Source organism: Lepisosteus platostomus, chromosome 2, assembly GCF_059453375.1.
Source record: "Lepisosteus platostomus isolate fLepPlt1 chromosome 2, fLepPlt1.hap1, whole genome shotgun sequence".
NCBI classification, from domain to species: domain Eukaryota; kingdom Metazoa; phylum Chordata; class Actinopteri; order Semionotiformes; family Lepisosteidae; genus Lepisosteus; species Lepisosteus platostomus.
Genome location: NC_142612.1, coordinates 77,461,793 through 77,476,497, shown reverse-complemented (window position 1 = coordinate 77,476,497; position 14,705 = coordinate 77,461,793). Strand labels below are relative to the sequence as shown.

Below are 14,705 nucleotides of genomic sequence, written 5' to 3'. Positions count from 1 at the left end.
CTCCTGCTTGTAACCTGTAAACAGAACACACCTGAACAGGCTATTGAAGGCAAATAAGCTTTCTGCTGGCCATCTTTTACATTTTGTAACTAGGAGACGCCGGGTGGCAGAGATCATCTTCCTCTTTGTGTAGACAGTGAGGGTGGACTGATGATTGTTTGTTGTTTGTATGGTAAAAGGCCAGCCCAGGAAAAAAAACATGAATCTATCAATAGGGCAAATAAATTATGCAATTATTCTGATAATTGTGTGCTGAATTAGAAGTTCCAATTCCCTTCTAAATTAATTTTCACTTTTATTTAGAGAGTGCAAAATAATTCTTCATAATGCATAGTCAATCCACATGTGGCACACAGCATTTTAAACTTCCCATTTTCTGAGTGCAGTGTGCCATCTACCCACTGGAAAATTAGTAGGGAACTATGCACATTTCATGTGTTCTTTAAACATACTTTCAAGTGCACATCAGTTTCTACAACTGGGGGCATGGTCACCTAAATACCTTTCCTACTTGCTCCCTCACCATTTTAATAAAATACTGGTTTATGTACAGTATTTCCCAACACAGTGCTTTCAATATGTGTTTGATTATGCTGAATATGTTACATAACAGCCCTGGAAACAGAAGCTCCATGATCTTTCATCCTACATTGCAAAGTACCAGCACAGTACTAGCAGTAATAATGAGATTAATAATAACTATTAATAAAAGCTCCCAGCCTGTTCAGATTCATGATGAACCCGCCTGGGTAGAAAATCTGTTCCTGCAACAACTGTCCATCCATATTCAACCACTTCATCCAATTCAGGGATGAGGGGGAGCCGGAGCCTTTCCCAGCAAGCAATGGGATGCAAGGCAGGGTACACCCTGGAGGGGAAGCCAGTCGATTGCAGCACAAACCCAGACACGCACACACTCAGACCAGGGCCGATTTTCCCAGAGGCCAATGAGCCTACAGGTGTGTCTTTGGACTGTGGGAGGAAAAGAAAGCACCTGGTGCAAACCCACTTGAACATGGGCAGAACATACAGACTCCATGCAGATAGAGTCCAGGTCTAAAACTGAACCCAGGGTCCCAGGATTAGCAATACTAACCAGTGTGTCGCCATGCAGCTCTATATTTGAGACTATTTAAAAAAATATTTGTGGGTATTTCATATCCTTTCACACCTGAAACAACTATAAACAATATTATATGAGACTAAAGCAGGTATAGATCACTGAAGGACCAAGTAATCAAAACAAGACTGTCTTGAGAAAAAAAAAAGTACGATGCTGATTTGATTTTCCTTTCACTCAAAAATTCAAACTTGATGATGTAAAGTCATGCAAATGTGATCATCTGATATTTCAGAAGTTTAGTGCTCCTCAGCCAACTGAGTGGGACTAAAGCTTCAATTAATTATTATCATTGATCTAGATTTTGGAATTCATGGAAAATTAGTAAGATACAGTGATAAACTGGAAATATTAACAAACACTGTAAGAGCTGCAAAGAAAATTCAAAAAGACAATATTCATGACTGCGGAAAAACATAGATGAAATTTAATGCAGACAAGTCCAAAATGTTAATAAATAAATGAAAGATGAGAAAAACTGATGTTGAATTAGTATTTAAGAAAAGGACTTATAGTTCAGGTGGACACATCATTTTTGACTTATATACAACTGTAAAATCAGTAAAAGGGAAAAAGCATTACTGCAAGGAGAAACACACTGAGAAAGGCACGAGTGCAGGAACAAAAACGTGTATTAAGTTAATAACTTAAAACTAATATTACCAGGGTTTACTGATTTGATTCTTGGTTATTTGATGAAAAGAATACAATTTCACAGTCTCAAATGGTGCAAACTTTAAAGAGAAATCATAGTCGTTTGGATGGGATTTTTCCCATCATGTGTTTTCTAGTGTTTTTCTCAGGTTTAAGCAAAATTATGAAGCATTTAGGAGCAAATATACAAAACAGTAGACCAAATGTCGAAGACAAAATAGCAAAAATCTCAACTGCAACTGTGTATTTTCCAGGTGAGCTGACATACGCTGGGATGAAGGTGACCCAAACTGCACAGAAGATGAGCATGCTGAAAGTAATCAGCTTGGCCTCATTGAAATTATCAGGCAGTTTCCTGGCTAAGAAAGCCAGCACCAAACAAGTAGCTGCAAGCAGGCCTATATAGCCCAGTACCGCATAAAATGCAATTTCAGATCCTGTGTTACATTCTAAAATGATCTTTTTATTACTGAGTTTAACATTTTTGTCAGGGAAGGGAGGTTTCAAACTAAGCCACAGCACAGATATTACAATCTGCACAGCTGTAAAAGAACAAACTATGATCCTCTGCTGAACTGGTCCAAAGTTTTTTGCCATGTTGTTGCTGGGAAGAGTGGCTCTGAAAGCTGTTACAACAACTATTGTTTTTCCCAACACACAGGAAATACAAAGTGCAAATGTGATTCCAAAGGCTGTGTGACGCAACATACAGGACCAGGCTGTTGGCTGCCCAATGAAGGTAAGAGGGCAGAGAAAACACAGCAGCAGAGAGAACAGCAGGAGAGAGCTGAGCTCAGAGTTGTTGGCTTTTACAATGGGTGTGCTTCTGAAGGAAAAGAAGACTGAAATAGTGGCTACTGTCAAGCAGAGTCCAAACAATGACAAAGTAGTGAGTGTGATTCCCATTGCATCATAGTAGGAAAGAAACTCAATGTCTCTGAGGATGCAGCTGTCTTTTCCATCATTAGACCAGTAGTCCTGTGGACAGTTAATGCACTCAGCTGCACCTGAAGAGAATTAAGGGGAAATTAGTGGTGTCAGTTTCAAAACATTGAAAAAAAGTACAATGAAACATTTAATTTTTACCATAATAACTCACAGCTATTTTATGTAGGTGTCATTTTGATATTCTTGTTTAACATTTCCCTTTTAACATTTCCAATCAGCAACACGTATGGTAAGATATTGGATAATTATGATTCTGTTCTACAATACACCGGGAGTAAACTCAAATTTGGCACCAAGACTTTTGATTTATTTCGTATATATTATGATACTACATTGTTCACAATCACAATTCATTTTAATTCTTCAATGTTCATTCTATTAAAAATGATCATGATAATGACCACTACAAGTTTAAGGGATCCATGTTTACCAATAAACTTATAATACTGGTCTTGTGGGAAGAAAGAAAAATACACGTCCAGATGAGCAAAAGTTCACAGGCATAGAGCCAAGCCATAAACTGATTTATGGCACTTTTATTATGATGTTTCATTTGTGAAAGTTAGAAAAATGTTAAAATATGAGTATATTTACAGCTATATTCTTACTTTGGAGTATAGAACAAAATCAGTTTTTCAAGAAGCTGCATAAAATAGTATGACTTTCATAGGTTCTTCCTATCCTTTTCCGTCAATGTAATAGATTGTAAATTAATACCTGTGGTGTTTGCTATGGTACCATCAGCACAAGGAATGCAATCGAAGCAGCAGATGGGCTGGCCTTTCCTGGCTGCTCTTCTTGTGCCTGGTGGGCAGCTCTCAGAACACACTCCTTTGGGAACCTACAGAGAGAAACAAAGTGGGATATACATATTAAAAATTAAATTTTAATTTATTCAGATTAAGTGGAACATTTTAAATATGAACCATTGCATGAACATAATGCATGTTTTTATTATTGAAATGATAGCACTAAAATTAAATAAATTATATAATAGTAAATAAAAGAAATAAACACTGCATCTATCTTAAAACCATCATGTGAGCAACTGGAAATGTTATCTGAAATTGTGCTTACCTCTCTCCCAGTGCTCCAGACAATACTGTCCTCATCAATCACTAGCTGGCTGCCTCCATCTGGTGATGTATCAAAGTGACCCACTGTCACATGGCTGACCACTCCTTTGTTGAGTTGCCAGTTTATAATGTCATAGGCAGCAGGAGGATCTCCGTTCTCATCAAAGTACACAGCTTCTCCAAAACGGTTCACAAAGTTGACTCTTTTTAGATGTTTTGTAACCTTGTATTGTATAAACATCTCAAGTTAATTTATGCAGCAATTTATTACATTACATATCAACTTTATGCCAACTTTACAAGCTGTGTATCTGGAAACTGTATGCTGAGCTTTGAAACCGGTTTAGCCACTTGTTTAAAACATAATGAAAAAAATCGATGTACATGGAACAAGTCATAGGTTTATTCCATGCTGAAAAGAGAAGAGAGAAAACACAACGTTTCGGCTGTGAAGCCTTCTACAGGTGTGAAGACCTTACACCCGAAGAAGGCTTCACAGCCGAAACGTTGTGTTTTCTCTCTTCTCTTTTCAGCATGGAATAAACCTACAGTATGACTTGTTCCTTTGATTACTATGCATGCTGACGAAGCTACCCACCTGAACTAATAGATCTACATGTTCTTCTCTCTCTTGTGTGTTGATGAAATGCAGACATGCAGCCACTTATTTGACTTGCAGTGTTTTACTCACCTGCCAGGGCTCTATTCTTGAAACATCTCCACACAGTACAGATGGATTTTCTTCTTTTGCACAGAACAGTAAGTCATGAAGTGCATGCACGATGGCATACACCGCTTTGTATACGTTATATGCCAATCTTAGCTGTGTGACATCAAAGAAAGCGTTTTCTATTTCATCCAGTCTCTCTTTTCCTGTGCATATCTTTGACTTGGTTTTTGAAACATTTAGTCCAAAGGATTCCTCTGTCAAATATAAAGTGCACCCGAAGATATTTTCCCAGAATACATTATATACGGTATTTGCGGGATCGAAGGATGGTCGAATATTAAGGAGAAAATCTTTGAACTCTGGGATCGCCATCTTGCGAGTTGCAAGTCCTATTGTGCCACCAAAAGACCTGAAGAATTCTTCAGTTGAGGGTCTCGCTGCTGTTACCCAGTCTTCACTTGCGATCCACTGTATACCTGTTATGTTTTGCCTGACGATCTCTTGCATTAAAGGGTACAGGTCACGCTCTGAAGCAAATGCTAATATGACTTTCACCCTTGATTTTTTAATGATGTCCACTAGTTGAAGAATTTTTGTTCTTGAGTAGGTGCTGAGAATGTTTTCAGTGAAGGCAATGCAAACTCCGTATTTTACCACTTCCTTCGTGAAAGACTGAATCCCAAATATACCGTACTCATTCCCGGATTGGATAGCTCCGATCCACGTCCATCCCAATCTCTTAACAAGGAGAGCAAGAAATTTGGCTTGATGTGAATCACTTGGAATTGTGCGTGAAAATGTAGGAAACTCTTTTTTATTGCTGAGGCAAGTACATGTTGAAGTGTAGCTTACCTATTCAAATATAAACATTCACGTAAATTAATTCATGTCACACAATTCAGTGCTTGAGCAAAACAATTTTAGCCATGTTTTGGATATGTTTTGTTCAAGTGCATTTGCTAAGAAAAAAAACAGTAGTAAGTAGTAAGTAAATCAATTTTGTAACGACAGGCAAAACGGTTGAAATATTTTCTTTAAGTACTTTTTTATAAATAGTATAAAATGTTATAAATGTATTGTGTAAGGTAAAAATATTGACCCTAATCTCGAAATTTTGTAGTCCCTGTTTAAACACCTTTTTGGGTCTCATTTTGAACTACAAAAGTTCATATGAATTTACTAATTTGGTTCTGGTTTAAAGCAGAGCAGCACAATAACAAACAATGACGTAATTAAAAATAAAAACACCACCTGGTAAACTGGTAATAGAAATCTTTACCAAAGTAATGCCGAAGGGTCCCAGCACTCGTGAAATATGTATGGATGTAGAAGTTACAACTGCAGGAATCGAGGATGAACATGTAGAGTTAGAAGCCTCTTCTCCGTTTATTATTGCAAGAGCCGCTCTTACAGTTAGAGTTGGAGAGGCGCAGGTGTCGAGGACTCGATAGCCCAAAGTGATGTTGGGAAGCAAACTGTTGTCCTTGTTGATCTCCTCTATAGTAAAAATCATCGCCTGGGTCCATCGAAACGCACGTAGATCAAACCTGTTAAAATATATTGATATCGAAAACATACAGGTAAGTTACCCTTGCGTTGAATACATCTCTGTGTAAGCCGTGTTGATCAGTATATGAATGTTTTCGCCCTTTTATTGAACTATTTTGAAACTAAAAATTTATTTTGCGAAAATTGTAAGTTACAATAACTTACCCAACACATTTCGCTTGTTGTGGCTCAGATTTAAACGACACGTAAACGTTTTCCTCTTTAGTAAGTACAGGAAAAACACCACCGATCACTAAATGCCCGTCTTTGAATAATAATGGCATTCCAAATTTTTCTAGCATCCTGCAGGTCAAATCCCCGTTCAGTTGAAAAGAGAAACGTAACATGAAAAACAATAGGATCGACTTATTCATAATGATGTGGGTTGTAAGAGCATAATAAAACAATGACATGCAGATGGTCTCTAATCCTTTTTTTATATGTGCAAGGAAATTCCCCAGGGTGGATGTGAGAAAGATGCACAGTGCAAAACAAACAAGTCCTTATATCCCAAGGGGTAAGCGCTTCTGGCGCATGTTAAACCCCTCGAAAGAACTTGAACTACGGCAAATTGTACAAAGAAACAAGAGCTCTCTCTAGAGACTGTTCATAGAATAGTTTTCCACTCGCTCGCCTGGTAATAAATGAAAATACAACACTTTGATTTGAAAGACTTTTTAGGCGCTATCGTATAGTGTTTAAATGTTGTTGATATTGTGGCGACACTGCCCAAACCCAGTTCGACAGAGAGGACGGGGACAGAGATTATGCAGGAGGCAGATCTGCAGCTTCACAAAGGATCGGAAGGTTTACTGCCCCTCTAGTTACAGAACAAGATGCTATTAACCAAACGCGAGATACGGAGAGAGAGACCGAGGGTGGAGAGAAAAGGGCAGTGCAGTTTTTCCCACCGCTTACTGTGGACGAGCCCCTTTCTATACTGTAGGGTGCTGACCATTATAAACACACTGGGCATCACATGCAAAACTAAAATCAACATAACGTTTATCAATCTGGTATATAAACATGTCGATGTATTTTATTATATTGTAAAGCGTACGGCCATCATTGAGTGTGTAAGAGCCGGCTTACCAGAGTGGTGACGTCACCGCCCTTCCCTGTGATAGCAGGACCCACAGCCGCTGGGCTGTAGAGAGATCTCTCTTTAGCTCAACAGGCTGGGTCCCTGATGAGTGACGCTGGAGGCCTGAGTTCGCGTCCCCGATGGTGGGGGGCCCACCAGATGTGGCGGCGGCAAGGGCGCCCGCCTGAACCCCGAAGCGTTACAATATATTGACACATCGAGCCTCAAAAGCTAGCAGCCATATCACCCTGCAGCTCCCAACTGGCCACCCACTAAAGCGAAGCAGGGTGAAGTCTGGTCAGGACCTGGATGGGAGGTCTCCTGGGAAGCTATGGTTGCTACAGTGCTGTTAGTGGGACCAGCGGGGGGCTTTAATTTTAATCTGAAAATTTTGCAGTAAAAACAATAATATAATGCAACATCCGTTTTTCACATTACTATCATTTCACATAGCATTTTGATCTTCTTCTTTAAAATACCCTTTTAATAATTGAAATAAGCATCACTTTTATTAAAATATTGTATAAATATTATGTAAATCTGGAGTAACCTCACATTTTTCAAGAAGACTACACATCCTTTTAACAATGTATTTTATTTTATATAGCACTTTTAAAGGTGATGGGATGAGGGATGAGGGGGAGCCGGAGCTTTTCCCAGCAAGTAATGGGATGCAAGGCAGGGTACACCCTGGAGGGGAAGCCAGTCGATTGCAGCACAAACACAGACACGCACACACTCAGACCAGGGCCGATTTTCCCAGAGGCAAATGAGCCTACAGGTGTGTCTTTGGACTGTGGGAGGAAAAGAAAGCACCTGGAGCAAACCCACTTGAACATGGACAGAACATACAGACTCCGTGCAGATAGAGTCCAGGTCTAAAATTGAACCCAGGGTCCCAGGATTAGCAATGCTAACCAGTGTGTCGCTATGCTGTTCTATATTTGAGACTATTTAAAAAAATATTTGTGGATATTTAATATCCTATCAGACCCAATACAATCATCTGATATTTCAGTAGTTCAGTGCCCCTCAACCACCTGTCTGAGCCTAATGATTCAACTAATTTATATAATTGATCTAGATTTTGGTATTCACAGAAAACTGGTAAGGTATTGTATAGTGATGCAATGAAAACTAGAAAGATTAGCAAAGAAAATTCAGAAAACCATTATTCATGACTGGGTAAAAACATAGATGAAATTTAATGCAGACAAGTGTAAAGTGTTACTTAACAAAAACATAAATAACAAATGAAAGATGTGAAAAAGTAATGTTGAATTAGTATTTAAGAAAAATACTTATAATTCAGGTGGACACATCCTTTTTGACTTATATACAACTGTAAAATGAGTAAAAGGAAAAAAGTAGTATTAAAAGGAGAAACAGACCGAGAAAGGGATAAATGAGGGCAGGGATGGAAATGTATATGTGTTGTCAGTGTATGTATAAATATCTTTTTAACTTGCAAATAACAGTTCCCGTGGAATGATCAAGAGAAGACAATTCCAGTCTCAAATGGTTGCAACTCATATTTGTGTAGTGTTCAAGGGGTGTGCAAGATGGCTGTTTTTTTAAAGTGTATTTTTGCTGTGAACATCAACAAGGCTTGAAAATATGAAGCCACCACAATTTTAAAGACAAATCATAATCGTTTGGATGGGATTTTTCCCATTATGTGTTTTCTAGTGTTTTTCTCAGGTTTAAGCAAAATTATGAAGCACTTAGGAGCAAATATGCAAAGGAGCAGACCAAACGTTGAGGACAAAATTGCAAAAATCTCAACTGCAACAGTGTATTTTCCAGGTGAGCTGACATACGCTGGGATGAAGGTGACCCAAACTGCACAGAAGATGAGCATGCTGAAAGTTATCAACTTGGCCTCATTGAAATTATCAGGCAGTTTCCTGGCTAAGAAAGCCAGCACCAAACAAGTAGCTGCAAGCAGGCCTATATAGCCCAGAGCTGCATAAAATGCCATTTCTGATCCTGTGTTACATTCTAAAATGATCTTTTTATTACTGAGTTTAAAATTTTTGTCAGGGAAGGGAGGTTTTAAACTAAGCCACAGCACACAGATTACAACCTGCACAGCTGTGCAAGAACAAACTATGATCCTCTGCTGAACTGGTCCAAAGTTTTTTGCCATGTTGTCATTGGGAAGAGTGGCTCTGAAAGCTGTTACAACAACTATTGTTTTTCCCAACACACAGGAAATACAAAGTGCAAATGTGATTCCAAAGGCTGTGTGACGCAACATACAGGACCAGGCTGTTGGCTGCCCAATGAAGGTAAGAGGGCAGAGAAAACACAGCAGCAGAGAGAACAGCAGGAGAGAGCTGAGCTCAGAGTTGTTGGCTTTTACAATGGGTGTGCTTCTGAAGGAAAAGAAGACTGAAATAGTGGCTACTGTCAAGCAGAGTCCAAACAATGACACAGTAGTGAGTGTGATTCCCATTGCATCATAGTAGGAAAGATACTCAGTGTCTTTGAGGATGCAGCTGTCTTTTCCATAATTAGACCAGTAGTCCTGTGGACAGATCATGCACTCAGCAGCACCTAAAAAGAATTGAGGGGAAATGAGTGTTATCTGTTTTCAGAGAAAACAGAATACTGTTTAACATGAAAATATTTTTTTCTGTACAAAATTATTAATTTTAATGCTTTCATTAAATAAAATATAAATATATAATGTGGAAAAGTGCAATGAAACATTTACTCCTAATAATCTATAACTATTTTATGTTGGTATCCTTTTGATATTCTAGTTTAACATTTGCCTTTTAATATTTCAAGTCAGTATCACTTACTATAAGATATTGTGTGAATCTGATACTGTACTACAATATATCTAGAGTAAACTTAAATGTGGCACCAAGACTTTAGATCCTTATTATGTTTTTATATATTAAGATACACACTGTATGGATTTCCACCTTAATTGTTCAACATCACAATACATTTAAATTCTTCAATATTCCTTCCACAAAAAATGATCATGCTCTTGGCTCTCTACAATATTTAGGACTCCAGCTTACCAGTAACCTCATAATACTGTCATTGTGGGAAGAAAGGAAAATACTCTTCCATTACAACAACATACAACACGGCTTTCTTGTGTTCATAGGCTCAGTAAACCTGTTATGCATGCTAAGTCATAGAATAGATGTTTATGGCACTTTTATTATGCTGTTTCATTTGTGCAATTTGGAAAGTTAAAATTTGAGAATGTACAGGTAGATTTTTATTGGAGAGCTATTGGAGAACAGATCAAATTATTTTTTGAAAAAGCTGAGAATTATACTATGAATTTCATATGTTCTTCCTATCTTTCTCAGTCAGTGAAATAGATTGTAAGTTCACACCTGTGGTGTTTGCTATGGTACCATCAGCACAAGGAATGCAATCGAAGCAGCAGATGGGCTGGCCTTTCCTGGCTGCTCTTCTTGTGCCTGGGGGGCAGCTCTCAGAACACACTCCTGCTGGAACCTGAAGAGAGAAATATTGAATTATTTCTACTTGCCTTAACAATGGGCAATGGTTGATAATATCGTTTATTTGTTTTTTTTCCTGTAAATTGCAAGGATCAAAGCAAAAAATGTTGTTTGTTCAATATTTATAGCTGACGTCCAAAGTTTGGTCCTTATTTTAATCAATATATTATAAATGTGTCATGGTTATTGTCAATCTCAGGACTAGTTCTAATCAGATTTCAATTAAAAAAAAACATATAGCACTTTTTCCTTTAACAATTACTTTATAAAATCCTTACTGTTTTTCCAGTCAGCCACACAATACTGTCCTCATCAATCACTAGCTGAGTGCCTCCATCTGGTGATGTATCAAAGTGACCCACTGTCACATGGCTGACCACTCCTTTGTTGAGTTGCCAGTTTATAATGTCATAGGCAGCAGGAGGATCTCCGTTCTCATCAAAGTACACAGCTTCTCCAAAACGGTTCACAAAGTTGACTTTTTTTAGATGTTTTGTGACCTTGTATTGGATAAACATCTCATGTTAATGAATGCAGGACTTTATCATTGTGTTGAAAAGGTTATGTGTATATAACTTTATGAGAAATTTTCAAGCTGTATATCTGGAAACTGCATCTTGAGCTTTTAAACTGGTTTAGCAGCTTGTCTCAAAAATAGTAAAAAAATACTATTTACTATAGATCTACAAATTCTTTTCAATATTATGTTGATAAAATGCAGACACGGAGACATTTATTTGACTTGCAGTGTTTTACTCACCTGCCAGGGCTCTATTCTTGAAACATCTCCACACAGTACAGCTGGATTTCCTTCTTTTGCACAGAACAGTAAGTCATGAAGTGCATGCACGATGGCATACACCGCTTTGTATACGTTATATGCCAATCTTAGCTGTGTGACATCAAAGAAAGCGTTTTCTGTTTCATCCAGTCTCTCCTTTCCTGTGCATATCTTAGACTTGGTTTCTGAAACATTTTGTTTGAAGGATTCCTCTGTCAAGTATAAAGTGCACCCGAAGATGTTTTCCCAGAATACATTATATAAGGTGTTTGCGGGATCGAATGACGGTCGAATATTAAGGAGAAAATCTTTGAACTCTGGGATCGCCATCTTGCGAGTTGCAAGTCCTATTGTGCCACCAAAAGACCTGAAGAATTCTTCAGTTGAGGGTCTCGTTGCTGTTATCCAGTCTTCACTTGCGATCCACTGTATACCTGTTATGTTCTGCCCGACGATCTCTTGCATTAAAGGGTACAGGTCACGCTCTGAAGCAAATGCTAATATGACTTTCACCGTTGATTTTTTAATGATGTCCACTAGTTGAAGAATTTTTGTTCTTGAGTAGGTGCTGAGAATGTTTTCAGTGAAGGCAATGCAAACTCCGTATTTTACCACTTCCTTGGTGAAAGACTGAATCCCAAATATACCGTACTCATTCCCGGCTTGGATAGCTCCGATCCACGTCCATCCGAATCTCTTAACAAGGAGAGCAAGAAATTTGGCTTGATGTGAATCACTTGGAATTGTGCGTGAAAATGTCGGAAACTCTTTTTTATTGCTGAGGCACGTACATGTTGAAGTGTAGCTAACCTGTTGAAATACAAATATTCACGTTAATCAATTCCTGTTACATAATTCAGGGCTTGAACAAAACAATTTTAAAAATATGCCTTGTGCAAGTGTATTTCATATATTTAAAATACACCCGAATACCTGAACAGGTGCATTTGATAAGTAAAAAAGCAGTTGTAAGAACATTTTGTCTCATTGATGACAAAGAAAAAGGTACAATTAATTTCTGGAAAGACTAAACATATTGACCTTAACATCGAAGTTTTATTCTCATTGTTTAAACACCTTTAAAGATCGTATTTTGAATTACAAGCTTTCATGTGAATTTAGTAATTTCGTTGTGATTTAAAACACCGGTTTATAGCAGAGCAGCTCAGTAGCAAATGATGACGTAAATTAAAAAAAACACCACCTGGTAGACTGATAATAGAAATGTTTACCAAAGTAATGCCGAAGGGTCCCAGCACTCGAGAGATATCTACGGATGTTGCAGTTAAAACTGCAGGCATCGAGGATGAACATGTAGAGTTAGAAGCCTCTTCTCCGTTTATTATTGCAAGAGCTGCTCTTACAGTTTGAGTGGGAGAGGCGCAGGTGTCGAGGACTCGATAGCCCAAAGTGATGTTGGGAAGCAAACTGTTGTCCTTGTTGATCTCCTCTATGGTAAAAATCATCGCCTGGGTCCATCGAAACGCACGTAGATCAAACCTATTAAAACATTAATACCGAAATCATACAGGTAAGTTACCCTTGCCTTCAACCCAGTTGTTTTTAACTGTTCAGAAATTGCCGTTTAATTTGCGAAAATTGTAGGAGTTACAATAACTTACCCAACACATTTCGCTTGTTGTGGCTGAGATTTAAACGACACGTAAACGTTTTCCTCTTTAGTAAATACAGGAAAAACACCACCGATCACTAAATGCCCGTCTTTGAATAATAATGGCATTCCAAAATTTTCTAGCATCCTGCAGGTCAAATCCCCGTTCAGTTGAAAAGAGAAACGTAGCATGAAAAACAATAGGATCGACTTATTCATAATCATGTGGGCGAACTTGTAAGAGCATGATAAAACAATTAAATACAGCTGGTCTCTAATCCTTTCTTTATATTCTCAAGGAAATTCCCCAGAGTGGTTGTGAGAAAGATGCACAGTGCAAAATAAACTAGTCCTTATACCAAGGGGTAAGCGCTTCTGGCGCATGTTAAACCTCTCGAAAGAACTTGAACTACGGCAAATTGTACAAAGAAACAGGAGCTCTCTCTAGAGACTGTTCATAGAATAGTTTTCCACTCGCTCGCCTGGTAATAAATGAAAATACAACGCTTTGATTTGAAAGACTTTTTAGGCGCTATCGTATAGTGTTTAAATGTTGTTGATATTGCGGCGACACTGCCCAAACCCAGTTCGACAGAGAGGACGGGGATAGAGATTATGCAGGAGGCAGATCTGCAGCTTCACAAAGGATCGGGAGGTTTACTGCCCCTCTAGTTACAGAACAAGATGCTATTAACCAAAAGCGAGATACGGAGAGAGGGCAGTGCATTTTTTCCCACTGCTTACTATACCTTATATACGGTGCTGGCCATTATAAACACACTGGCCATCATATAGGCTAAAGACGTTTGGCGTGCCGTCACACATCCAGGCCAACTTCTACAGGTGCACTGTTGAGAGAATCCTGACTGGTTACATCATTCCCTGTTATGGGCGATTCCCCGCCCGGGATCGCAAAGTACTGCAGAGGGTAGTGAAGTCAGCGCAGCTCGTTACCGCCTGTAAACTACCAAACATCCAGGATATCTACTCAGCTGGATGTCTTAAGAAGTCCAGGTCCATTCTCAAGGACCCCAGTCATCCCGGTCACACATTGTTTTTTTCTCCTACCGTCTGATAAACGGTATCGAAGCATTTGGTCCAAGTCCAGCAGATTACGGAACAGCTTCTAAATCCAGGCAATAAGACTGCTAAACAGCCAGCCTGCAGCTCCTTTAGCAAATCACCCGTAATGGCTACATGGACATACAGTTTTCATTGTATCCGGCATACTGCACTACTTGGACATAATATCTTGCATACACCCTGGACACATAGAAGCTCTATTAATATTGAGTTTTATTCAATTTCTATTGCATTATTATCTATTATTATGTAACCTTATTTTTGTAACCTTAATTTTGTGATTTTTGTAAGCTCGCAGAAAAGACATTTCATTACCAGCAACTACTGCTGCACGCTGTATTGTTGTGCATTTGATAAATAAACTTTGATTTGATTGATTTGATATGTAAAACTAAAATCAACATAACTTTAAAAAAAAGGCCAGCAGCCGTATCACCCTGCAGCTCCCAACTGGCCACCCACTGAAGCTCAGCAGGGTTGAGCCTGGTCAGGACCTGGATGGGAGGTCTCCTGGGAAGCTATGGTTGCTACTAGTGGGACCTGTCGGGGGGCTTTAATTTCAATATGAAAAATTTGCAGTAAAAACAATAATATAATGCAACATCCGTTTTTCACATTACTATCATTTCACATAG

General features: G+C 38.6%; 2 protein-coding genes across 4 annotated transcripts; both read right to left on the bottom strand.

Annotated features, from left to right (window-relative positions):
* Positions 1–8: 8 nt before the first annotated feature.
* Positions 9–7,574, bottom strand: LOC148677273 (extracellular calcium-sensing receptor-like). Of its 2 annotated transcripts, none has more exons than XM_088619666.1 (6): positions 7,109–7,574; positions 5,748–6,015; positions 4,490–5,320; positions 3,800–4,021; positions 3,440–3,563; positions 9–2,781 (listed from the first exon to the last, which is right to left on the bottom strand). In XM_088619666.1, the coding sequence occupies exons 2-6, from the start codon at positions 5,979–5,981 to the stop codon at positions 1,868–1,870; spliced, it is 2,325 nt and encodes a 774-aa protein (XP_088475792.1). In that variant the 5' UTR covers positions 5,982–6,015; positions 7,109–7,574; the 3' UTR covers positions 9–1,867. The 2 variants fall into 2 exon arrangements, with proteins under 2 accessions (XP_088475792.1, XP_088475783.1); XM_088619657.1 differs by lacking the exon at positions 7,109–7,574 and adding an exon at positions 6,182–7,075.
* Positions 7,575–7,676: 102 nt separating this feature from the next.
* LOC148677272 (extracellular calcium-sensing receptor-like) lies at positions 7,677–14,042 on the bottom strand. 2 transcript variants are annotated; one of them, XM_088619724.1, is made up of 6 exons: positions 12,998–14,042; positions 12,608–12,875; positions 11,355–12,185; positions 10,873–11,094; positions 10,466–10,589; positions 7,677–9,659 (listed from the first exon to the last, which is right to left on the bottom strand). In XM_088619724.1, exons 1-6 carry the CDS (start codon positions 13,210–13,212, stop codon positions 8,746–8,748), a joined length of 2,574 nt encoding a protein of 857 aa, XP_088475850.1. In that variant the 5' UTR covers positions 13,213–14,042; the 3' UTR covers positions 7,677–8,745. The 2 variants fall into 2 exon arrangements, with proteins under 2 accessions (XP_088475850.1, XP_088475842.1); XM_088619716.1 differs by lacking the exon at positions 10,873–11,094 and having other exon boundaries at positions 12,998–14,024.
* Positions 14,043–14,705: the final 663 nt, after the last annotated feature.

Bases quoted from the DNA above. Each gene is read 5' to 3' on its own strand.
- LOC148677272 (XM_088619724.1), bottom strand. From the start codon at position 13,212: ATGATTATGAATAAGTCGATCCTATTGTTTTTCATGCTACGTTTCTCT. The intron at 12,876-12,997 runs GTAAGTTATTGT...ATGTTTTAATAG, and splicing joins CAACAAGCGAAATGTGTTGG to GTTTGATCTACGTGCGTTTC. The intron at 11,095-11,354 runs GTGAGTAAAACA...ATCCAATACAAG, and splicing joins CAAGAATAGAGCCCTGGCAG to GTCACAAAACATCTAAAAAA.
- LOC148677273 (XM_088619657.1), bottom strand. From the start codon at position 6,429: ATGTCATTGTTTTATTATGCTCTTACAACCCACATCATTATGAATAAG. The intron at 6,016-6,181 runs GTAAGTTATTGT...ATATTTTAACAG, and splicing joins CAACAAGCGAAATGTGTTGG to GTTTGATCTACGTGCGTTTC. The intron at 4,022-4,489 runs GTGAGTAAAACA...ATACAATACAAG, and splicing joins CAAGAATAGAGCCCTGGCAG to GTTACAAAACATCTAAAAAG.